This window comes from Narcine bancroftii, chromosome 14 (assembly GCF_036971445.1).
Source record: "Narcine bancroftii isolate sNarBan1 chromosome 14, sNarBan1.hap1, whole genome shotgun sequence".
In the NCBI taxonomy this organism is placed as follows: domain Eukaryota; kingdom Metazoa; phylum Chordata; class Chondrichthyes; order Torpediniformes; family Narcinidae; genus Narcine; species Narcine bancroftii.
In genome coordinates, this window is record NC_091482.1 from 49,592,578 (window position 1) to 49,617,665 (window position 25,088).

General features: G+C 44.0%; 1 protein-coding gene across 1 annotated transcript in view; it reads right to left on the bottom strand.

Annotated features, from left to right (window-relative positions):
• Window positions 1-25,088, bottom strand: part of LOC138749343 (transmembrane channel-like protein 3) — a 43,079-nt gene that overhangs the window by 11,733 nt on the left and 6,258 nt on the right. The window contains exons 3-15 of the mRNA XM_069910552.1: window positions 23,474-23,555; window positions 22,266-22,372; window positions 18,679-18,777; window positions 18,425-18,567; window positions 13,388-13,535; window positions 11,045-11,088; window positions 10,793-10,940; window positions 9,668-9,777; window positions 6,441-6,505; window positions 4,699-4,727; window positions 3,010-3,231; window positions 2,340-2,468; window positions 2,182-2,249 (exon numbers count right to left, since the gene is read on the bottom strand). Coding sequence (XP_069766653.1) covers window positions 2,182-2,249; window positions 2,340-2,468; window positions 3,010-3,231; window positions 4,699-4,727; window positions 6,441-6,505; window positions 9,668-9,777; window positions 10,793-10,940; window positions 11,045-11,088; window positions 13,388-13,535; window positions 18,425-18,567; window positions 18,679-18,777; window positions 22,266-22,372; window positions 23,474-23,555 — 1,394 coding nt within the window. The remainder of the gene's footprint in view (window positions 1-2,181; window positions 2,250-2,339; window positions 2,469-3,009; window positions 3,232-4,698; window positions 4,728-6,440; window positions 6,506-9,667; window positions 9,778-10,792; window positions 10,941-11,044; window positions 11,089-13,387; window positions 13,536-18,424; window positions 18,568-18,678; window positions 18,778-22,265; window positions 22,373-23,473; window positions 23,556-25,088) is intronic.

A 25,088-nucleotide genomic window follows, 5' to 3' on the forward strand; every position in this document is an offset into this window, starting at 1 on the left:
AGTACTTCACGGGGACTGACCAAGAGCCGGAAGTACTTCACGGGGACTGACCAAGAGCAGGAAGTACTTCACGGGGACTGACCAAGAGCAGGAAGTACTTCATGGGGACTGACCAAGAGCAGGAAGTACTTCACGGGGACTGACCAAGAGCAGGAAGTACTTCACGGGGACTGACCAAGAGCAGGAAGTACTTCACGGGGACTGACCAAGAGCAGGAAGTACTTCATGGGGACTGACCAAGAGCCGGAAGTACTTCAGCAGCACTTGACGACTATTCCACTACAACTTGGAGTTTGATATATTTTGGGCTCCTCATTTAAGAAAAGATGTATTGATGTTGGAGAGTGCTCGAAAGCAGTTCACTAGGATGATTCTGGCAATAAAAGGGCTATCAAATGGGCAAATTTGACAACTCTTGGACTGTATTCGTTGGAATTTAGGAGAATGAAGTGGGATCTCATTGAAACATTTTGAACGTTGAAAGGCATGGAGAGAGTCGATGTAGAAAGCCTTTTTTCCCATGGTAGGGGAGTCAAGAATAAGAGGGCTCAACTTCAGGATTGAATGCCATCCGCTTAGTACAGAGAAGTGTAGGAATTTATTCATCCAGAGGGTAGTAACTCTGTGAAATTGGTTGCCACAGGCGGTTGTAGAGGTCAGGTCACTGGGCATATTGAAGGCTGAGATTGATAGGTTCTTGACTAGCCAGGTCCCCACAGTTTATGGGGAGAAGGCCAGCCAGTGGGGTAGAGTGGGAAGATGGAATAGCTCATGATTAAATGGTGGGGCAGACTCGATGGGCTGAGTGGGCTATTTCTGCTCCTATGCCTTATGGTCTAATGGAAGGCAAAACTCAACATCATTTATTGGGGGGGAAAAAATTAACCTAAATGTTTTGGATGCACCTTCCATGTGGATGGAACCATTTCGAAGGATGCCTCTTTCTCTCAGGCAACACATTTAAAGTTCAGAAAGATCTCTGCTGCAGATGGCTTTCGAGAGCAGCCTGTGCCAAAGTGGAAGTGCTTTGCTGGTGTTGGCTTTGGCCAATTGCTGACCAAATGCAAACAGTTCCATGCCACCCAGATGCCAGAGCACGTCAGGACCCCATCATGAGTCCCGAGTTCTATTCCAACTCTAGTGGCTAAGTGCACAAAATCTTTTAAAAATGACTCATTCCACGTGATTTCATGACTGTTGATCAACTACATTGAACAGTACTGTTTGCTTAAGGGTGACATGGATCAGAGATGAAGATGGGTCAACCATCAACCTATTGAATGGGCAAAGTAAGGAAATGGTCTCTTGTTGATTAAATTCACTTAACTTATTCCCGTAAGCCTCCATTTCATTTTCCTTCTTCGACTTTCCAGACTCACACCAAGTTCTCAAGTTTTGACCCAACTTTTAAGCTCGGAAGTAAATGCTGATCATTATCAAAGAAGGAACATCTGTCCTTTTCTATCTAGGTGGCACAGTTGGTGCAACGCCTGCGATTGGAACCGGACCCAGGTTCGAATCCCATGTTGTCTGGAAGGAGTTTGTACGGTCTCCCCGCATCTGCATGGGTTTTCCCCTAGGGCTCCGGTTTCCTCCCACTATTCGAAAACGTAATGGTGTGTAGGAATGGGCGGCATGGACTCGTAGGGCTGAATTGGCCTGTTACAGTGCTGTATGTCTAAAAAATAAATGCCCAACATTTAATCATGAATCCACAATGACTAAAGATATAGAACAGAGATTCTCAACCTTCTTTCCACTCACTTACCACTTTAAGTATTTCCTATGCCATAGGTTCTCTCTGGGATTGCTTAAGGTGGTATGTGGGTGGAAAGAAAAAGTTTGAAAACCAGTGTTTTAATCGTACCTAATTGACTCGTTATGTGATAACTCCAAAGGAAATGGGCCAATGACAATTTTTCTCAAGCCAAATATTTCAGTAACAATTGGGTCTAGAGCAATGATTCTCAACATTCCCTCCCCACTCACATCCCACCTTAAGCATCCCCTTACTAATCACAGAGCACCGATGGCATAGGGATTACTTAAAGTGGGATGTTAGTGAAAAGAAGAACCACTGGATTAAATGATAGAGGAGACATCGGTGTTAGTAACCCTTTCCCATTCCTGAGTTTTGCTTTATTTATTTAACTAATAAATCATGGGAGTTTTACAACGTACCATATCATTCCCTGATTGTATATCAGATGCAGAACATTTTCAGCGATCTTGAACTCTCCATATTCCGGCTGTAAGAGATTGTTCGAAAGGAGGTGAGAAGGTGGTGCAGAAAAATCACAAACAGGGTGCAAGGTTTTTTCAACCGGTGCGATACTCACGAATTTATTCTCTAGATCCCAGCACCAACAATCACTCAAGTACCGAACGAAAAGCCCGCGAATGAAGTCAATGAGCAGGATGCTTCCGACAGTGAAAAGCATGTCAATAATGGACAGCTTCAGCATCTCCTGCAGACAGAAAAAGCCCTTCTCGTTAGGTCGTGCTTGACATAAGCTCAAACATAAAATATCAAACTCACTATAGAAAGGATTTGGCACCTATGGCCACATCCACTGATGTTATAGGATGGCAATTGTCTTTTCGGATGTTTGATATGATAAGAAGACAGGAGAGAGGAAAGGTGAGAACTGATTGGGGGGTGGGTTCTGACCTTAATTGGGGGGGGGGCGGCGGGGAGGGGTTCTGACCTTATCATATCCGATTAACGTCTTTTTTCTGTTGATCTGTACTCCTCCTCTTCACATTTTTCCCTTTTCTTCAGCCTTTTTAATATAGGCTTTTCACTCATTCCTTGAGGAAGGGCTCAGGCCTGAAACGTTGGGAATATATCTTTACCTCCCATGGACGCTGCGAGACCTGCCAAGTTCCACCAGCATTTCTGGGTTTTTGGATGGCCAGCAAGGTCACTGAGGTGCTCAATGTTCACTCGTTCACCCTATTGTTCTAATGCAAAACTGCGCAGAATAATGCAAAGCGTCATTTACCAACCTGGCCTACGTAGGTTTCCCAACACTGATCTTGTTGTGACAGAACGTTGTAATCATACATAGCCGTCTTATTAAATTTGGTGGGAGGATTTATTCTGTAGTCTCCTGAGCCGAGTGTGATATTCTGTCTCAGCCTGATCTCGGGTACAATGGTCGAGAGGTTCTCCTCTTCTGGAAGGGCTCTGGTTGCCAAAAATGATGTTCCTGTATCATTGACGTTATCCTGCAAAAAGCAACCAGACAGAAGGAAATTCTAAGGTTCGATTAAACATGACTGGTTCACAACCACATTTAAGGTTGAGTGTTAGATTTATTCCATTTTAAATTACAGCTAGTTCAAACAATTCTGACAGAACAAAGGGTAGGCATTTACAACAATTTCCCCAGTTGTAACAGCCTATTAATTACTGATTACATGCGGCCAATTTTTGCATAAAGAGCAAGGTGTTAAAGATCATGTCAGTGTATCCTCAGAAGGGCAGAGTTGTAAAATATTCTGGAGCATATTAATTAATCTGGGCTGAATCGTGAGACAACATTTTTTTAAGTGATACAGTAAGTTTTCCCATATCCAAAAAGCTTAGGACTGGACGTTTTTCAGATTAATGGCTTTAAGTAGCCCAATAGCATTAGCAGAATACTTGTATCTGCGGTTAAAAAACAAAAAAAAAATAATGGAACGTTTTTCAAGCATGAAATAATGTTTAATTTTTACCAAAACAAAATGCGATTACTGCTTACAAAATAAGAAATGGACAGCGCTATCTGCAGACCTTTTTGCCATTGTTCAATACACAAGAGCTCCATTGGCACCAATAGAGCATCAGAGCCCCACATGGGCACATCAGGTGAAGATTTTTTTCAACTTGTGCCATCATGTCGTCGCTGAGAAAAGTTCAGTTTAACAGAATTTCGGATATGGGGAAACGGACACGTTAATCAGTTCTTCTGCCCTACTTTGATTATGTATGGCCACTCGATGGGGTAGACAGTGCCTCAGTTTAATTTCTCATTTAAGAAAAGGCACAAAGATTTCAGGCCTGGGCCCTTCATCAGGAATTAGGCCCCAGGCCCCAAACGTTGGCTACCCTTTACTTTCTACGGATGCTGCGTGACCTTCTGAGATTCTCGAGCACATTTGTGCATTGCACTTGACCCAAATATCTGTAGACTTTCTTGTTTAAAACCCACATGAGACCTGCGCAGACACAGGAAGAACGTACAAACTCCTTCCAGACAGTGCCAGATTCGAATCCAGGGTCGCTGCTGCTACAAGAACATTGCACTAACTGCCTTGATAACGGTGCTGGCCTCAATGAATGGCTGCAATAACCCACCACTTTGAAAAACATACTCCTTGGATCCCTTTCAAATACTTCCCTTCCCACCATGAACTTTTGATTTCTACTTTGGGATTCCCCTTCCCTTTTGGACAAATTCTGTAACAAGCTTCCAGAGGAAGTGTAGAATTGGGAAGTAACAGTTAAAACAAACTTAGACAGGCACAAGGATAGGAAAGCCTGATCAGTATGGGAAGGTTGGGCTAAAGGGCCTGTGTACAGGGAATGGAACTCTATGATTGTAACTCCTGTGACAGAATATATAGATAGATTTTTGGGAGATAAATTGGGAAAGGTTTGTTAGAGTAGGTTACATACAAACACTTTAAAACAGATCTTATTTGAAATACTGGAGCTCTGCTAATGCTAGACATAGTGGCTTCTTTCTGCTTTTGCAAGAGCTTTGAAAAGTGTTCAAGAGACTTCACTAATGGATTGTTGTTTACCAAAGGCAATAGATGAAAGAGAATGGTGGAGCTACTGCTGGTCTGGAAGGAGAACGCTGTTCTAAGAGGGTCATGTGGATTTGCAAGCAGAGAGAGTCAAACAGGCTTTCTCTCAGAGAGAGAGAGAGAGAGAGAGAGAGAGAGAGAGAGAGAGTGAGAGAGATTGATCAATCACTTGATAGTGTTACAGCCAGCAGAAGTAGATGGGACAACGGCCTGGTCAAAGCTCTTGTGGTTCATGCAAGAGAAGAGGACTGGCTGTCTAATGTTTCACTTAGAATAAGTGAAACAAAAAGGAACTCTGTGGTTACCTGAAGAAAGAGGTTATCATCTGGAGAACCCCGAAGGGGCAAGTTTTGCCAGCAAGAAACTGGAGTGGCTGATGGATGTACATCAGTTGTGGGTGTCCTGGAACAGCAAATCTCTCTCTGAAAATCATCAAGAATCTTCTTGAGCAATAACCATTTACCTTTCAAGTACCAAAGCCTGGTGAACTTTATAAATGTGAAATTCTGTGCACAGTACTGTATAAGAATTGCCTTCAACCAGTGAACTTGGAGGAATGAGAAGTGAGATTGGACTGTGAATCAATTAACTTTTCTGAACTTACACACACATTACATACATGTGCCCTTAGAATTAGAAGAGGGTTAAGTTAGGTAAAGTAAGTTAATAGTGAGAAGTTAAAGTATGATTTTTCTGTTTTCATGTTTAAAGATAATTAAAAGCAACATTTGTTTAAGTAACCATTTGTCTTGGTGAATCGCTATTGCTGCTGGGTTTTGGGGTCCTCTGGCCTCGTAACACTCCATCTTCACAGCCATGCACAGACCAGGCTGTCCCCCTCACCTCAATAGACTGCTACTGCTACCTTCTCTTTTCTTTCTTTCCCCTGCAAATTTGTAATGAATAGAGAATGATTAATGAAGCCTGCGACCCTGGTTTATATCCAGCACTGCCTTGTACATTCTCCCCATGTCTAGGTGGATTTCTTCCACCCTCTGTGCATGTGAAGGGAGGAAATTTTAGGGGAGTTTTAAAAAAAAATATATATATATATGTGTATATATATATATATATATATATATATATGTGTATATATATATATATATATATATATATATATACAGAGTGAGTGTCTGGAACACCTTTCTGGGGGAGGGGGATAGTGAAGGAGGATGAAACATGAGTGGCATTTAAGAGATTCTTAGGCAGGCACATGGATGAAAGAAAAATAGAGAGTTACGAGGTAGGAAGGGCTTAGTGTTTTTTTTTGGTAGGAATACGTAGGTCAGCACAACATCGAAGGCTGACTGTGCTGCAGTGCTCTATGTCCAAAAATGTTTGTGTGTTAATTGGTGTATTTGGGTGGTACAGGTTCATGGGCCGGAAGGGCCTGTTACTGTGCAAGTCTGAAAGCAAAAAGCTGTAGTTATTGGGAACAGTGTACAGATCATGTTCTTGATGCATCAATGAGGTAAGGAAAGGGTGCGTGAGAATTAGCTCGACTGAAGATGGTCTTTCACTTAGTACTGTGAGGACCCTGTAGTTCTCTCAGGGTTTACTCACTGCTCCCCTGAGTCCAGTAACATTTTGGAAACGTGAGCGTTCTTTTTAAGTTTAAATGCTTACTGTCATGCTCATACTGTTCACTTTGTCAAGCAGGGCGATGATTAAACTGTAGAGATTGCCCAAGTACAACACGAGGACCCTACAGTGGAAACAGACAGGAATCAATACCACATCAAATCATGCCAAATTTCTTTCATTTCGCACCATCAAAAAAATATAAATTGTAACATAAGAAATTAGTAATTCTGTTTCTAGGTGGTCTTTTTCTAGAAAGTAACAAGAACTTTTCATCCAAAAGTAATGTACACTTGCTGGAAATCTGAAAATGCTGGAAATATTCATCAGAGAGAAAGAGAATCAACTACCCTGTACAATATCTCAGCCAACTCTCTTTCATGTTGAACAATATTTCACTTTGGTTCTCTAGGCCTTTTCAGATAGGGCAAAAGTCCAAATGTAAAGGCAGAGGACCTCTGCCAAAACGCATAATCACATAGAACTTTGAAGGTGTGGAGGCCGTCTCCGAGCCAACCGAGCTGAATGTTAATAGTGAGATGTTGTTCAACGCAGCTGTTTAAGGGTGAGCTGATGATGCTATTAGCCCGTCACCCATCTCCCCACTCATCCCTCTCCCTCCAAGTCAGGGGTGGCGAGAGCCCTCAGGCGGCGGGAGCTGTCGGTGGGGGCCGTCGGCTGGGGCCATCAGGGGGTGGTCGGTATGGGCTATGACAGCCACACTGTGCTGCAGGGAGTTGTGAGCACCGCTCAGGCCAATCTCCCCTCTGTTGTCCAAATCTTCACCTGCCGATGCCTTGGGAAATCAGCCAACATGTTAAAAAAGACATCCCATCCTGGTTACACTCTCTCCAACCCCACCCCTCCTGTCAGACGCACAACTCAAAATTCAAGGACAGTTTCTTTCCTGCTGACGTTAGACCGTTGAACGGACCCTCTCATGAAAGTTGGTGCATCGGTTTACTGTATTTTTTCCTCTTTAACACTGTGGCTGAACTTGTATTTTATCGGAGCACAATACCTCGCGCATCTCTGATTCTTGCCTTATCTGTTATACAATGTATGGGTTGATTTTTTTTGGTATAGCACATAAAACAAAGTTTTTCACTATGTCTTGATACATGTTTCAATGAACAATTCCATTCAAATTTTGTGCTCAGGACTAAATCTCACAAGTGCCACGTGTAAACTCGCATGGGAAGGAGGAAGGGAGAATGCCTTTTCATGACAGGCCTCCGCGGGTGGAAAACTAAGAACTTATCTTTCAGACAGCAGCCCTAAAAGACTACTCCAGTGTACCATTCATATCCAGAGGCGCCTCGTAGCGCCCTCTGGATCCGACGGAGGTGGGGGGGGGCGGGGCGAATGGAGCTGTAGCATCACCCATCATAAATACGTGGCAGAGCAATGGTCATCTTCCCTACCCATAATTCCCCAGGCAGCTGGAACCGCTCTGTGGGGGATTATGGGTAGGGAAGATGGCCATTGGTCTGCCACGTTTTGAGCCGCAGAGAGCGGCCACAAATGCCGAAGTGGTCCATGTGGCTGTCATAGCCCATACCGGCCACCCCCTGATGGCCCCAGCCAACGGCACCCACTGACAGCTCCCGCCGCCTGAGGGCTCTCGCCACCCCTGACTTGGAGGGAGAGGGATGAGTGGGGAGGTGGGTTGCGGGCTGATAGCATCATCAGCTCGCCCTTAAACAGCTGCGTTGAACAACATCTCACTATTAACATTCCTGCCCCACTCTGTGATGCTTCAGAACAGAATATTTTCTATGGTGCAGGAACATGAATTGTTTATTGAAATGTGTATCTGTCGCTGTCTGCAAGGAGTTTGTACCTTTTGCCTGTGCCTGTGTGGGTTTCCTCAGGGTGCTCCGGTTTTCTCCCACCTTTCAAAACATAGAAGGGGTTGTAGGTCACGAGGGTAGTTGGGCAGCACGGTGCTCATGGGCCGAAAGGGCCTGTCTAAATTAAATTTAAAATAGTGAAACACTTAGTTTTACATGCTCTCCAAAAAAAAACATTTTCTATGGGTCGGGGGACATGACTGAATTACCTCCATGTTTCCTGGCCGTGGCATCAATGTTGTTGGGCCAGGATAGGATGTTAGTGATACACAAAATGTTCTCCCACATCTCCACTTCACCTCCCTGGACGTCCCAAACTGATGACTTTGGGACATTTGGAAGTGGCTGTGGCTCTTGAACTTACCCTGAACTGGCCTCATTCAATAGCAGCAACAATATGATCCAGCTGGATCCTGGTCAATGACCTGTTCCTTCAGAAGACCGTCAGAATTAAGAGCAGAAATAGGCCATTTAGCCCATCGAGTCTGCTCCAACATTCAGTCATGAGATGATCCATTCTCCACTCAGCCCCACTGCCTGACCTTCTCCCAATAACCTTTGATGCCCTGGCTAATCGTCATCATCATGGCCCATCCCTTCATGAGCGAAGATGAACACAGTGCCTTGTAGCTGTTCTGCCCTTGTGATGTGCCACTGCGAATCGCGGAATGCCACGCCGTGCAATTTTTTTTTTGCGAGGCCCTCCCAGTCAGTACAGTTGACATGGAATGACTGGAGATCACTCTTGATTATGTCTTTGTAGCGAAGATGTGGGCGGTCAACAGGGTGGGGAGTATCTGGTAGCCCACCATAGAGGATATCTTTGGGCAATTGGCCGTCCTCCAATATGGACAATGTGGCCAGCCCACCACAGACGGCGAGCGCGGATGAGGTCCGTACTTCCAGTCTTCTTCAGGACTTGGACGTTTGTAACTCTGTTGCGCCATGAGTAGCCTAGGATGGATCTGAGGCAGCAGAAATGGAATGCATTAAGGTGGTGTTCTTGCTTTCTGTATGTGACCCAGGATTCACAGCCGTAGAGAAGAGTACTTAGCACGCAGGCCTCATAGACTCAGATCTTCAACTTGGTGGAGAGGTGGCAGTTATCCCACATGTGGGCATGGAGGTGTCTGAAGGTCGTGGATACTTTTCAAGAACCAATCAATCTCTGCCTTAAATGCACCAATGACCTGGCCTCCACAACTACGTGTGGCAATAAATTCTACAGATTCGCCACCCTTCATCTTACTGACATCGAGGGAGAGGTTGTTTTCCCGATGTACTCTCTACCACCTATCTTAACGTGTCAGTTCACGATAGCATAAGGAGTATTAGATTTCACTCCTTGCACCCTATTGGCCTGGCATGTACTGGGTTCACATCAGCAAGCAGTTCAGATAACAGCATGCGGGGTTAGGAAGCGAGAGCCCTACCTGCCGAGCTGGAAGCGAAGCGTAGTTCTGGGGTGCAGCATCTCAAGCTGAGCCACCAACTCAAACACAGAAGGGGCGATCATTGTAATGAGGGAAACAACAACGCTCACCTAAACACAAACCAGACAGGGAGTGAGTTATACAGTACGGACGGAAACAGGGAGTGAGTTATACAGTGCAGACGGAAACAGGGAGTGAGTTATACAGTGCGGAAGGAAACAGGCCTTCGCCCCAACCAAAATGTCTCACCCGCACCTGTGTCCCACCTGCCTGTATTCGTCTCATGTTCCTCTACACCAGCCAGTCTCAACCTTTTTTTGGGGGCAATGGCCTCCTTAGAGAACTCTGTTCATAGGCCCCCTACCCTGTGAAGCAGAGTCAAGTTCATCTGGTTACATTTGTACTTCCCTCCTACCGATGACATCAAAAACATAAACATATTTGATAATTTAAGTCCATGACCCCCCCCCCCCCACCCAAATGTGCTGTGGCCCCTGAGAAGAGCACGTTATGGCTCCCATTGAGAATGGCTGCGAAACCATCCATGTACCTGTCCGATTGTTTCTCTTAAACTTTACAGTAGTACCTGCCTCAACCACCTCCTCCATTCTGTACCCACGCCACCTCCCAAAAAGGTTCTTGTTAAATCTCTCCCATCCCCACCTATGTCCTCTGGTTACCGATTCCCCTGCTCTGGGCAAAAGACTCTGTGCAAACATCTGATCTATTCCTTTCATGATTTTGTACATCTAAATTTTTTTTTAATCGAAAAAAATGTTTAATTTTTGACATTCAGCACAGCAACAGGCCCTTCCAGCTCATGCCCCCAAATACACCAATGAACCTATAACCCACATATGTTTCGAATGGACAGAGGAAACCCATATAGACAAAGGAAGAACCTATGAACTCCTTACAGACAGCGCCAGGTTCAAAACCGGATCGCTGGCCCTGCAACAGCATTACGCTAACCGTGCAGCCCACCTCTAGGATATCACTCATCATTCTACACTCCAAAGAATAAAGCCCCAGCCTCCTCACCCGCTGGCCCACAAGTCCTGGCAACATCCTTGTAAATCTCTGCACCCTCGCAACCTTGTGTCTAGAACAGCCTCAAAAGCATACCTCGTTCTTCTCCCAGAGCGTCAACTCAGTCTTGGTGCGCTCCAATTCCTGTGAGCGATCGACAACGAAGTAAATGATGTAAATACTGCCGGCCAGTGAGAGAAGCACCAGAATATTGGCAAGGATCCTTAAACTTATAACCACTGCCCTATGAAAACATTAGGAAGACACCTGTCACTTTTGACTGAATGACCTCTGGGTTCTGGGATCACTCATGTTTGGGATCCACGCCACCCTACAGCCAATACTTACAGGCTTCTGTCCTTTCTCTTCACTTGCTCCTCTAGAATCGCTTCCTACAAACAAAAGAACACAAGAACATAAGAAATAGGAGCAGAATTCAGCCATCCGGTCCGTTGAACCTGCTCCGCCATTCAATGAGATCATGGCTGATAGGATGATGGGTTCATCTCCACCGACCTGCCTTTCCCCCATATCCCTCAATTCCCCTACTATGTAAAAATCTATCCAACCTAGTCTTAAATATATTTTACTGAGGTTGCCTCCACTGCTTCAATGGGCAGAGAATTTCCCTTTGGGAAAAGCAGTTCCTCCTCATCTCCGCTCTAAATCTACTACACAGCATCTGAAAGCTATGTCCCTTAGTTCTTTTCTTCCCCACCAACGGAAACAACTTACCCAACTCTTTCTTATCAATGCCTTTCACAATTTTATACAATTTTTTAAGGATCCCTCTCATTCTTCTAAATGATCATTTCTAAAGAAGAAATGGGAATTTGCCGTCATCCGCTTACCGGTCAACAGAGTCTTCCTCAAACATGAAAACCTTCTGAGATCTCCTCAAGTAAACAAGGTGGGGTGTTCATTTACTTACCACAGGTTACCTATAACCAACCCTCGGACCACCAGTGGGAGCAAGGGGGTGGGAAACCTGAGCCATTTCCCAGACAAGCGATGGAATTTTTGTTTAGATGGAAAATATCTTCTGAGAGCCTTGTTCTTAGTCATAAAATTAACAGGTAGTCCTTGACTTACGGCCTTAATAAGTCTGAAGGATTGGTCGCAAGCCGGGGAAACAGGGACCTCAGGCTGCCGGGGGGGGGGGGGGGGGGGGAAAGTCAACAGGGACCTCGGGCTTCAGGGTGCCTCCAGGGAAAGGGGATCACTGTAGATAGTACTTTTAATACAAAATATGAACTTGCACAGTAGTTTTAATAAAGATTTTAAAATATTTTTGGTCATTACGTGTGGGTAGACATTACTCACGTAGCTCGGAGGTCAAGGACTCCCTATACATAGAAAGTTTTTTACGTCAGTTATATTACTTCAGCTTTTGGGTAGAGACCATCTTCAACAAGGGTGGCCAAACTTGTTTAACGTAACCAGATGTTTGAGAGCCACAATACTTGAAAAAATATTATGTACACATTTTTAATCTTCCCTGTACATTTTATTGTTACAAAAATTTATATAAATATTAACAAATACAGGAACATAATAACATTTATTCATGTATGTAGTTTTTTAAACTGCTAATTTGCATTAGTTTCAATATATACTTGCGTTATTAGTTGAATTCTGTGGAAAAATTTTCAGGGTAAAATTTAGGGGGTCGACTATTACACGCAGTCTACTTTTGACCATTGGGAGTACCTGCATTGTTTGGGGCGTTGGAAGCTCAGATGGGAGGCCAGCGGGGACTAGGTAGTAAGTCAGAGTTTGGGGCATCGGGAGCTCTGGAGGGCAGGCTGGTGACCTGAGTCAGGGTGTCGGGAACTCCAGAGGGTGGGCAGCCTGGATCCCATCAACACTTCGCTAATTAAACTGCCCGCAACACAGCCGCAATCATGCAATCGCAAGTCACGTCAACAAAAACTATCATCGTGAGGACTGGCTTGCACGATTCCAGTGACAGCCAATATATTTCAACAAGCCGTACATTATAGCTCCTTTTCCACTGGGATCCCAGTTAATTGGCCATGCAATGTCCCGGGATTGGAAGTCCTTTGTGCCATTTCCACGGGCCACCCTTCACTGGGATACAACTCATCCCTGGGGATTGGAGTCTTCTACCTTCAACTGGAAATGGGTGACTTTCTGCTGACCCTTTCCAACTGGTTTTATCAGCACGCGAGGATGTGAGGGGGTAAGAGGCAGTTAATCCCCACCGTGAAATGACATCATCTGACGCCGGCGTTCGGACAATGTTCCTTTTCCACTGGACCCTGTCCCAGTAAAATTCCCAGTTAATTCCTGGGACAGGGTGCCAGTGGAATAGTGGCTTATAGGTCAAAGAACAACATATGCACCCCATGAGCCGCAGTTCGATCACCCCTGACCTACAATAAGCTCACGTACCACTGTGGATCACAGGTCGTGAGATAATGCTCTGGAGTAAGTTAGCTGAAACCAGTGAAAATGCTGAACGTTCAAAGAAGATGAACTTATAAAGATTCCCAGAACTATCAAAGCAGGACATAGAGAAAAAATATTTCACGAGTTTGTGTTTTGGGCTGCCTTAAGCAGATGTAAAAATCTGCCGAGATGCGGAGGTGGGATAAGTTAAAATGTAGGCAAGATCTAAAAGTTCCACAAGGTAATTCTACATTGTTAGATTTATTAAGAGGTGCTTACCCTGATACTGTTGATTACCGCGGCCGTCTTGCTCTCTGCAGCCTCTGGATTGCCGATCAGATAATCCCAAGCACAGAAGACCTTCCAGCAGAAGGTATAGTTTTCATCGGAGGCACTGGCCATGCTTAGCCTGGAGTTCTTTGCCATTCTAAAAGGCAGAGTTAGAGAACAATTGGACATCTTGATTCAAGCATGTATTATCCTCCAATAATTCACAAACTGGTGGGCGTACCAACCCTCCATAACCTATCAACACTCAGGCATACACTGGCACATTCCCAGACGTCCCGAGAAGTTAAAGAGATACCTGCACTCCTGAACATTGAGGTCCTAGACCACCCGAGTATAGAGCCTTATGCCTCCACTTCTATCAGGCTGAGGAATGAGCACCTCCTTAAATGAGGGTGGCACAGTTAGCACGACTATTATAGCATTAACGACCCAGGTTCGAATCCACTGCTGCCTGGAAGAAGTTTGTACATTTTCCCTGCAGGTGGGTTTCCTCCCACTTTCAAAAGATGTACGGGGTGAGTGGGTTAATTGGTTGCATGGGTGAATTTGGGTGCCATGGGCTCGTGGGCCGAACGGGCCTGTTACTGTACTGTGCTGAAAATTGGAAGATAAGACTGCAGTCAACAGTATGCAGTGAGGAAGAGTGGGATTCGAGGTTTCAGCTCAGAGGTGTCCGATGGTGTTGAAGTGGGAATGGGAAGCAAACCCTTGATTCTTCCACATCCATTTTCAGTGAATTATTTTTTTTTAGCCCCAAAGGTTGCAGTGGTCCCATTGACATCTGTGAGTTGGGTTGCCGCCAGCTCTGGTTCGAACTGCCATGGGTACGGATTACCCAGCCAAAATCACCACCAGGCCTCTCAATTGCATTTGCAGTGAGTCGGTTACCCAAGCCAAGCACAAGCCCAGCACACGGACTATTCACCTCCTTCCTGTTCACCATACTGGAAGCTTGGGAAGCCATTTACTACAGGCTCCAAGTGGCTAAACTTACAGGCCAGATAGCGAGTGAAATGCAAGTTTACTCACTTACAGCATAGAACTAGCCAGTTCGGCCCTACTAGTCCCACTGACCAGCACCCGGTCCATACCCCTCCAGTCCGCTCCTATCCATGTAACTATCTAGTCTTTCCTTAAATGTAACCAATGATCCCGCCTCGACCACGTCTGTCGGAAGCTCATTCCACATCCCCACCACCCTTTGCGTAAAGAAATTTCCCCTCATGTTCCCCTTATAATTTCCCCCCTTCAATCTTAAACCATGCCCTCTAGTTTGAATCTCCCCCACTCTTAATTGAAAAAGCCTATCCACGTTTACTCTGTCTGTCCCTTTTAAAATCTTAAACACCTCTATCAAGTCCCCTCTCAATCTTCTACACTCCAGAGAAAAAAGCCCCAGTCTGCACAACCTTTCCCTATAACTCAAACCTTGAAATCCTGTCAACATTCTTGTGAACCTTCTCTGCACTCTCTCTATTTTGTTTATATCTTTCCTATAATTTGGTGACCAAAACTGTACACAGTACTCCAAATTTGGCCTCACCAATGCCTTGTACAATTTCATCATAACCTCCCTACTCTTGAATTCAATACTCCGATTTATGAAGGCCAACATTCCAAATGCCTTCTTCACCACACCACCTACCTGAGTATCAGCCTTGAGGGTACTATTTACCATAACTCCTAAATCCCTTTGTTGCTCTGCACATCTCAATAGCCTACCATTTAATGCATATGACCTATTTAGATTTGCCTTTCCAAAATGTTACACCTCACACTTATCTGTATTAAGTTCCATCAGCCATTTCTCAGCCCACACCTCCAGCCTTCCTAAATCATCTTTTAATCTATGGTAATCTTCCTCACTGTCCACAACACCACCAATCTTTGTATCATCCGCAAACTTGCTTATCCAATTCTCCACCCCTACTTCCAAATCGTTAATATATATAACAAACAATAGTGGACCGAGGACTGATCCCTGAGGAACTCCACTAGTCACTGGCCTCCAACTGGACAAACAATTTTCTACCACTACTCTCTGACACCTCCCATCCAACCATTGCTGAATCCATTTCACTACCTCCTCATTTACACCTAATGCCTCCACCTTTTTTCCTAACCTCCTGTGGGGAACTTTGTCAAAAGCTTTACTAAAGTCTAAATAGACAACATCCACAGCTTTCCCTTCATCAACCTTTTTTGTAACCCCCTCGAAGAACTCAATCAGGTTTGTCAAGCATGATGTACCCCTGACAAAACCATGCTGATTACTCCCTAGCAATCCCTGTACCTCCAAATAATTGTAAATACAATTGTATATCACAGAAAACAGTTAAACAGGAATGTCTACAGATGTTGTTGTTGTAGTACAACGCACAAACATGCTACAGAAACTCAGCAGGTCATGCAGCATCCATAGAAAGCAAAGGGATAGACCCAGACTTTCAATGGGGTTCAGTTCCAGGACTTGCATCGTAAGTCAACACTATCATGTCGCAGGGTCTACCTGTACAGGCAGTTTTCTGCTTTGTTCCTGCCAGGATCCCGATGTCCCATTCCTGCCGGGAGCCCGAGGTGGTACCGGGTAACTAGGGGCAACGGAGTCACCTCGCAACCCACGTTGTGATTTGGAACGCATGCGCAGATTGCCATTGCTGTCTCTCCCTCCCCAGCGATGGCAATCTGTGCATGAGATCCAAATTACCATTTTTTAAAAATTGCATTGGGTCCGACAAAGCGTGTTTCCTTGATGTCACTACAAGAGGAGCACAGAAATTATGATGTTGAGGGGTGGTTGGGCGGGGTGGGGGGGGGGGCAGTGGTGGTGGTAGGAAATGATCTGCGTGCGCTGATTGGACTGAAGCATTTCGCTCAGAGGAAAAGCAACCTCGTTGAGACAGGTCGACCCTGACTTACCTTTATACAAAAAGGATTCTGGTCATAACTTTGAAATATCTTAAATCGGAACATTGTAAGTCAGGGTCTATCTGTACAGTAAAAGCCCTAAAATCCAGATTGCTCTGGGATGGGGTCAGTCTGGATTTTCAGATATTCCACATACTTGGACAGCACTTTTAAAATTCTGATAGTTTATTATGAAACATTTTTCAGACAAAGTAAAAGTTAAAAAAAATAATTTTCTTACATTTCTGCAATTTCCGCAAGGTCGCTTGTTGCTGTTGCGAATCTGCGGTGCATAAATGTGCTCGCATGCAAGCAAAAGCCAAGAGTTTTTGAGGTCTGAATCCTCAGGTGGTCCAGATTTCAGGCGAGAGTTTCCAAGAAGTCCGTATTCTTGGGGCGGTCTGGATTTCCGCCTTCTGGATTTTCGGATTATTACTGTAACCAACTTTTCGGGACTGACCAAGGGCTCAGGCCTGAAACATTGGTTACTCTTTGCTTTCGAGAGAAGGTGCATGTCCAGCTGAGTGTCTCCAGCATTTTGGGAATTGTATCAGATAAAACAGCTGGTGTGCTGGTCCAGAGGGCCAGCATTTAAGAAGTATGCTCTCCAAAACCCTGTGCAAATGACCAACTGCTTTGAGCCTGAAAAGCAGGTCAGGAAGAGGAGAGAGCACCTCAACATCTCACAGGGAAATCTACGACCCTCACCATCCCTCCTTCCATTGACCAATGCTGGGCATGCAGCTCCTCATTGGCTCGTTCAGATTGTCAATCACGTTGAATGCAGGGTGGGAGTCTGCATCGGATGAGGCAAAAGAGGTACAATCCACCTCACCTTCCCAGCAGAGTTCAGGAAGTGGTGTCACAGCCATCAGACAGTGGGGCTGCTGCCCCACAGCTCCAGTGGCCTGGGTTTAATCCCAACCCCGGGCATTGCCTCTGTGGAGTTTCCACATCCACCCTGTGACCAATTCCAGGTGTTGCTTTTCAAGTCAAGTTTATTGTCATCTAATTGCACAAGTACAACCTGACGCGCTCCAGTCCTTAGTGCAAAACATGCAGACACACAACCAGACATGACACACATAAAGGCAAACAGAACAAGTATTCATATATACAAATAAATGGTGTTTCCTGGGTGAGAGTCTCGGAGGGTGAGTGTGAGCAGTTCCTTTGGTCATTCAGCTTTCTCACTGCCTGTGGGAAGAAGCTGTCTCTCGGCCTAGTGTGCTGCCTTTGACTTTCCTTCCCAAGATACTGTGTGCAGGGTGAAAGGGGTCCTCAATGATTTTGTGTGCCCTCTTCAGACAACAATCCCAATAGATCACGTTGATGGCCGGGGGTGGGGGGGGGGGAGGGAGACTCCAGTGATTCCCTCTGCCGCTGTTATGGTCCTGTGGATTGACCTCCGATTTATTTCTCTGCGACAACTATTCTCTCCTTCCCCACATTTTCCTTCCTACATTCCAAAATGCATTGGTTGGTAGGTTAATTGGCCACTTTATATTGTCCCTAGATTGTAGGTGAGTGTTAGAAACCAGGGGGAGTTGTTAGGAATGGGGGGGGTGGGGAGAATAACCTGCAGTTAGTGTAACTCAGTGATTCTCAACCCTTTTCTTTCCACTCACATCCCACCTTAAGTAATCCCTAAGCCATCGGTGCTCTGTGATTAGTAAGGGATTGCTTAAGGTGGGATGTGCATGGGAAAGGAAGGTTGAGAATTACTGCTCTAGACCCAATTGTTACGGAAATATTTTGCGTGAGAAAGTTTGTCATTGACTCATTTCCTTCGGAGTTTTGAAACCATGCACATAACGAGTCAATTAGGTACAATTTCAAACTTTTTCTTTCCACCCACATTCTATCTTAAGCAATCCCTTACTAATCACAGAGCACCTATGGTATAGGGAATACTTAAAGTGGTATGTGAGTGGAAAAGAAAAGATTGAGAACCACTGGTGGAACTGGTAGCTTAGTGGTTTGCAAGGATTCAATGAACTGAAAGACCGGTTTCCATGCTGCATGAACCAATGACATTGTAGGACCAGCAGGAAACACACCAAATAGCTCTGAATTCATCTTGGCGCTGTCAATAAAGGTGGGCTTGAGAATAATTACTTCCGCAGCAGTATGATGAAGCTGTAGGCAAACACCGCCATTCCAACCATAAAATAAGCCAGTGGCAAATGGTAGCCTGCCCTTCCAATCTTCCTCTTGTTGCCATAGTAGCCATAGAACATCATGGAATACTGGAGGTAGCCCTGCGTGAGGGACAGAATCAAAGTCAGAACAGACTCCGGCATAGTTCAATGCCTGCACAATTCACTGAGCATTAATATTGGCAGTGCGATAAAAGAAGGTGAGATGCTTGCCCCAAGTGACCAGATGGTGTCCAGATCTTGTGCGGTCCCAACGTATCCTGCGGGAATAGTTTTGCTTGGAATACTTCCGAACGGAGCTCCGGCTAAAAGCTTGAAAAAAACAAAAATCGACATCAATTTCATTGTCAACATCACTGGGACCCAATGTTACCAGATAACAAACTAAATGGAAAAGGGATTGAATATGGGGATAATTGTAAACTCAGAACACACCAATAAAATTGGAGAAATGTTGTAAGTGAAGGATTTGCCTTTTAGTTGCAATGGATAATACATTATTTCACTTATTCACAACTCTTACGACAAACAACTCAGGAACCCAACTATTCAAGCAGCATCCGTGGGAGAAGAGAATGGTCATTGTCTCCAACACCTCCCATGAACCATCTTTCAGTTCAACTTACTGCAACAAGTTGACACTGAATGATAACTTGGAAAACAAAACTATTTATTTATTCATTCATGGAGAGTCAGTCTCGCGAACCAGTTCAGGATTTACTGACCATCCTTCAACTGACACTTGAGCACTTGGGTGGGGGGAGGGGGAAGGGGGAGGGCAGCAGTTAACAATCCTTTACATTTCCTTGTCTGAAAGACACAAGAGAGTCAGATGTGTTTTTAACCACAATCTAGTAGGTGGCTTTTATCACTATTGACAACAGCCCTTTATTGAGGTATCCAAACTTAAATTCCCCAGCTGCTGGGATTTAAACCTGGACCTTAATTCAAGTGCCACAGTGTCATTCCCCCTTGTCTCACAGTTCTTTGTGGAAGGTGGAGGAAGTGGAGAGTATCTCTTCACGTGGGGCAGCAGGGTTAGTGCAGCACACTATTACCGCGTCATCGACCCGGGTTCAAATTTGGTTATGTAAGGAGTTTGTACGTTCTCATTGTGTCTGCGTGGGTTTCCTCCGGGCGCTCCAGTTTCCTCCCAGCCCCCAAAAATGTATGGGGTACGTAGGCCAATTGGTGTATTTGGGAAGAGCTCATGGGCTAGTAAGGTCTGTTACCACATTGCATTCTCTTAAATAAATAAAAAAAATGACATCTTTGAAGTGTCCGGAAAGGATTAAGAAAAAGTGGAACAAAGCAATTATGGGATGGCGGTATCTAGGAAGAGACTTGTCCCAGCAGCCACTTCCAGGTAGGCAAACCGCATGGAAGTTGTGATGGGTGAGCGAGAATTGGGCTGCAAGGCTGAGTTGGCCAAGGGAGAGAAGAGTGGTCAGTTGTCCTGGATTGCCCCGTGACCCAGCAATTCGTCTCTGGATTAACCACGGAAACTACCTGACTGCAATAAAGCTCTCCACAAAACTCCCTTCCCTTCTGGGCCGAGAAGTAAATCATGAAAGTCTATGGTCACCGTGGATGAAGTAAAAGTTCAAGATGCTGGAGAAGTTCAACAGTGTCCTTTATATAGCAAAGGTAGAAATACATTACCAACGAAGGGCTCAAGGCCAAAATGTCGGTTCTGTATCTTTCCCTTCGCTACATAAAGGACACTGTTTGACCTGCTGAGTTTCTCCAGCATTTTGTGTTTTCACCTCTGCAGCACACCTTCTCTTTACCCATTCCCACTGCATGCTGTCAGTTCCAATACATGACACAAGAGAGATGGGAAGCACAGGCTTCAATTATGTTATTAAATATGAATTAACGGGCCAATGAAAGATTGGAATAAATTTATTAAAATTTTTAAACTTAGACATACAGCAAGGTAGCAGGCCCTTCAGGCAGAAGAACCCATGCTGTCCAATTACCCCAATTAAACTAGAATCCCCTCCCAACTAATATGGTTTGAATCAGTGGTTCTCAACCTTTTTCCACTCACATTCCACTTTAAATAATCCCTATGCCATCGGTGCTGTGATTAGTAAGGGATTGCTTAAGCTGGGATGTGAGTGAAAAGGGCAAGGTTGAGAACCACTGGTTTGAAGGGTGGAGGAAACTCACATCGATTCAAGGAGAGAATATACAAACTGGATTGTTGCGTTGTAATAACATGGCAATAACTGCTACACTAAAGTCTTATCATTAAAATAAACAGGAAAAAAATTATAAGCTTCCTGTCTAACATTAATACTCCTTATTTTTCAACAGAGAAATTGATGTAACATTTGAGGCCAGTTTGCTCAGCAATTTCTAACCAAGTGTAACATTTTACAATATTTTATAAATGGACACACCACATCTTGTGATTTCATGGGTGTCAGGGAGAAGACTGTGGAGGAGTGCAAAGCCACTAAAAGACCCTTTATAAAATCCCAATGTTGCTGTCAATCAGACTGTGTGATAGCAGAGGACAAGATGGCTGCCATCTTTACTTCTCCTGCAAGATCCAGGGCAAAGAATAACCTGTGTCCAAAACTTAGGGGGGGAAATAAAGCCTGACGTTCCCTCCAAACATTGGCAAATTTGTCACAGAAACGTTAAGGATGGGAAAGGGTGTTAGCCAGACAGCCTAGCAGCATGCACTCAGGTCTCAGAATGCATTGCTTTCTATCTGTCCAGGGTGAAGTGGACCAGGGTGAGGATAACTGCATCAGATCCCCTGCAGCAGTGCTGTTGGGGGTGGGGTGGTCAAGTGTCATCACCTCAAGGAACCTGAGCAGTGGTTTTCAAACTGCCCCTCTAAACTCACATTCCACCTTAAGCAATCACTACGCCATTAGTACTAATCACTGCGATTAGTAAGGGATTGCTTAAGGTGGTATGTGAGTGGGAAGGGAAGGATGAGAATCACTGCTCTAGACCCAATTGTCACTGAAATATTTGGCTTGAGAAAAATTGTCATTGGCCCATTTCCTTTGGAGTTCTGAAACCGTGCACATAACGAGTGAATTAAGTACGATTAAAACTGTGGTTTTCAAACTTTTTTCCTTTCTACCCACATACCACTTTATGCAATGCCTTACTAATCACAGAGCGCATATGGCATAGGGAATACTTAAGATGGAATGTGAGTTTGGGGGGGGGGAAGGGGAGCAGTTTGAAAACCACTACATCTCCAGGCCACAGTGAAATTTGCTTGGGGATGATGATTTTGAATTCAGTGGAGCCAATATTCAATTTGGTGGAGCAAAACTTGGCATTAGCCTTATAACACCAATGGATAGGGCAGTTGACAGGCTGTATAATGGTTGGACAATTTTCCAAGCAGTGGTGCAAACCAACCAACATTAACGCTGAACGTAGTACATTGACAGTAGGATAGAAGAACAGTTTGTACATCAGTGTGGACGGGGACTACCATGGTGAACAGCACTTGGTATGGAGAAAAAGCACACTGTTTTTGCATCGATGAATAGGAGACCAAACATTTGTGAGCAGCGTGGTTAGTGCAATATTATTACAGCACGAACAACACAGGTTTAATTCCAGCACTGCCTGTAAGGAGTCTGTGTGTTCTCCCCGTAACCTGCCGGGGCTTCCCCAGAAGCACCGGTTTCCTCCCACCCTCCAAAACGTATGGGGTGGGTCAGTTAATTGGGTAGAACTAGTTTCATGGGCCGGAAGGGCCTTCTGATGTATCTTTAAAAGTAAAATAAATGAAAATATTCCGTGCCATACACACCTACCTCTGGTAATATGACAAATGCTCCAGTCATTATCGTCAGCACAATGTTGATGCCAAACATCCATCTCAAAAAGATAAAGTAAGAAGCGACACCAGAGCCAAAGTGACCTAACAGTGACAGAACAATTCAATGTTGCGCTATAGTAGTTCAATCCCAGTGGCACAATGTCTGAAGAGGAAACATAGGAATTCACGCACTTGATAAATTAAATGGATGTCTGAGGAATAGTGTGAAACATGAAAATATGCAGATGCTGTGATGGTAGAAAACAGAGAGGTGCTGAAGAAACCCAGCTGGTCTCACAGAGCCCATAGGAGGCAAAGATATATTACTGTCATTTTGAGCCTGAGCTCTTCTTCAAGTGTCTGTGTTAAAAGCTGGGGGGGTGGGGGAGAGGAATAGAGATGAACAGGCAAAAGATGTTAATTGATATGTTAAGACGACAGGAGAGACTGAGTTTGACTCTGTGAAAGGAGACAGAAGGTAAAGGGTGGGGGAGAGGAAAGAGAGAGAGGGGGAGGGGGATCAGAGAAAGGAGACACAGGGAAAGATGGTGGGGATAGTTTTCTAATGGAATCCAGAGAAACTGATATTAATGTAATCCGGTTGGAGGGTGTTCAGACAGAAGACGAGGGGTGGTTCCTCTAAATTTTGGGTGATCTCTGTCTGGCGGTACATGAGATCATGGACAGACACGCCAGCAAGGAAATGGAATGGGGAATTAAAGTGGGTGGCCACTGAGAGATCCGCGCTGTTGTGGCGGACAGAGCTGAGGCGTTCAACAAAGGGATCTCCCAGTCTCTTGTCAGAGTTCCTCTAGCATCTCTGTTTTGTCTGAGGAATGGAAACCATGTCAGGAACTTCCAGACGAAGCACGCAGCAGAAACCTCTCCCTCTTCTCACTGATGAATGAGTCTTGCCTGAAAAAGCTGCCATGATGTCTGGACTGCTGCTCACACTGAGGTACTGGATTACAGGGAGGGAGAACGTCCTCATTTATCTCATGTCTAAGAGCTATGTGAATGGATTCGGTGTGAGCCAAGATACCCCTGAATTTCCCATTTCCTATCGTGGTAGACTCGTTCATCATTAATGGTTTACAATTTCGTCAGTGCCACAGGGGGGGGTGAGAAGTTTCCAACGTAAAGCAGAGGAAGTCGTGTAAAGCAACAAACCAGTCCAGTTAGCTTCCCTCAGCATTTACTTACTTTCGATTTTCTTGATTCTCATTTCCCAGGGGATGAAGAGTACCAGGATATTGTACACCAGTCTCCCAAATTTCTTCCACATCTGGATTTTTTTTTAAAAAGCAAAGATTGAGAGTGAATCACAATCCGGCCAACGCTGAGTTAACACTCCTCTAAACTCCCCAGAAGGCGAGAGAAGAGGCAAAATCAACAATGCCACTATGCTGCGGTGGATCCTGGAAACTGGAGGTGCAGTTGGAAATACTCAGTGGGCCAGCTTCTATTTAAGGAGAGCAAGAGAGTTACTGCTTTCAAGATGAAAGTCATTGTCTGGAAGCATAAGGTTTGCTCACTCTCCACAATATGTTGCTTGCCTGCCCACATGGTTAAAAACCCCTGGTATCCAGCAGCTCTGGGGAATGGTAGATACCGGGTCAATGAATTTTCCGGTTGCTTGAGATTGAGTGTGGCGCGATTGGTGAACTAATGGCGAGGTGCGCCAAATTTAATTCTTCTGTATTTTGTACCTGATTATTTTCCTCAATTGTTCTGTATTTTAATTCTTCTGTATTTTGTACCTGATTATTTTCCTCAATGCTTCTGTATTTTAATTCTTCTGTATTTTGTACCTGATTATTTTCCTCAATGGTTCTGTATTTTAATTCTTCTGTATTTTGTACCTGATTATTTTCCTCAATTGTTCTGTATTTTAATTCTTCTGTATTTTGTACCTGATTATTTTCCTCAATTGTTCTGTATTTTAATTCTTCTGTATTTTGTACCTGATTATTTTCCTCAATTGTTCTGTATTTTAATTCTTCTGTATTTTGTACCTGATTATTTTCCTCAATGGTTCTGTATTTTGTACCTGATTATTTTCCTCAATGGTTCTGTATTTTAATTCTTCTGTATTTTGTACCTGATTATTTTCCTCAATTGTTCTGTATTTTAATTCTTCTGTATTTTGTACCTGATTATTTTCCTCAATGGTTCTGTATTTTAATTCTTCTGTATTTTGTACCTGATTATTTTCCTCAATGGTTCTGTATTTTGTACCTGATTATTTTCCTCAATGGTTCTGTATTTTAATTCTTCTGTATTTTGTACCTGAATATTTTCCTCAATTGTTCTGTATTTTAATTCTTCTGTATTTTGTACCTGATTATTTTCCTCAATGCTTCTGTATTTTAATTCTTCTGTATTTTGTACCTGATTATTTTCCTCAATGGTTCTGTATTTTAATTCTTCTGTATTTTGTACCTGATTATTTTCCTCAATTGTTCTGTATTTTAATTCTTCTGTATTTTGTACCTGATTATTTTCCTCAATTGTTCTGTATTTTAATTCTTCTGTATTTTGTACCTGATTATTTTCCTCAATTGTTCTGTATTTTAATTCTTCTGTATTTTGTACCTGATTATTTTCCTCAATGGTTCTGTATTTTAATTCTTCTGTATTTTGTACCTGATTATTTTCCTCAATTGTTCTGTATTTTAATTCTTCTGTATTTTGTACCTGATTATTTTCCTCAATGGTTCTGTATTTTAATTCTTCTGTATTTTGTACCTGATTATTTTCCTCAATGGTTCTGTATTTTGTACCTGATTATTTTCCTCAATTGTTCTGTATTTTGTAC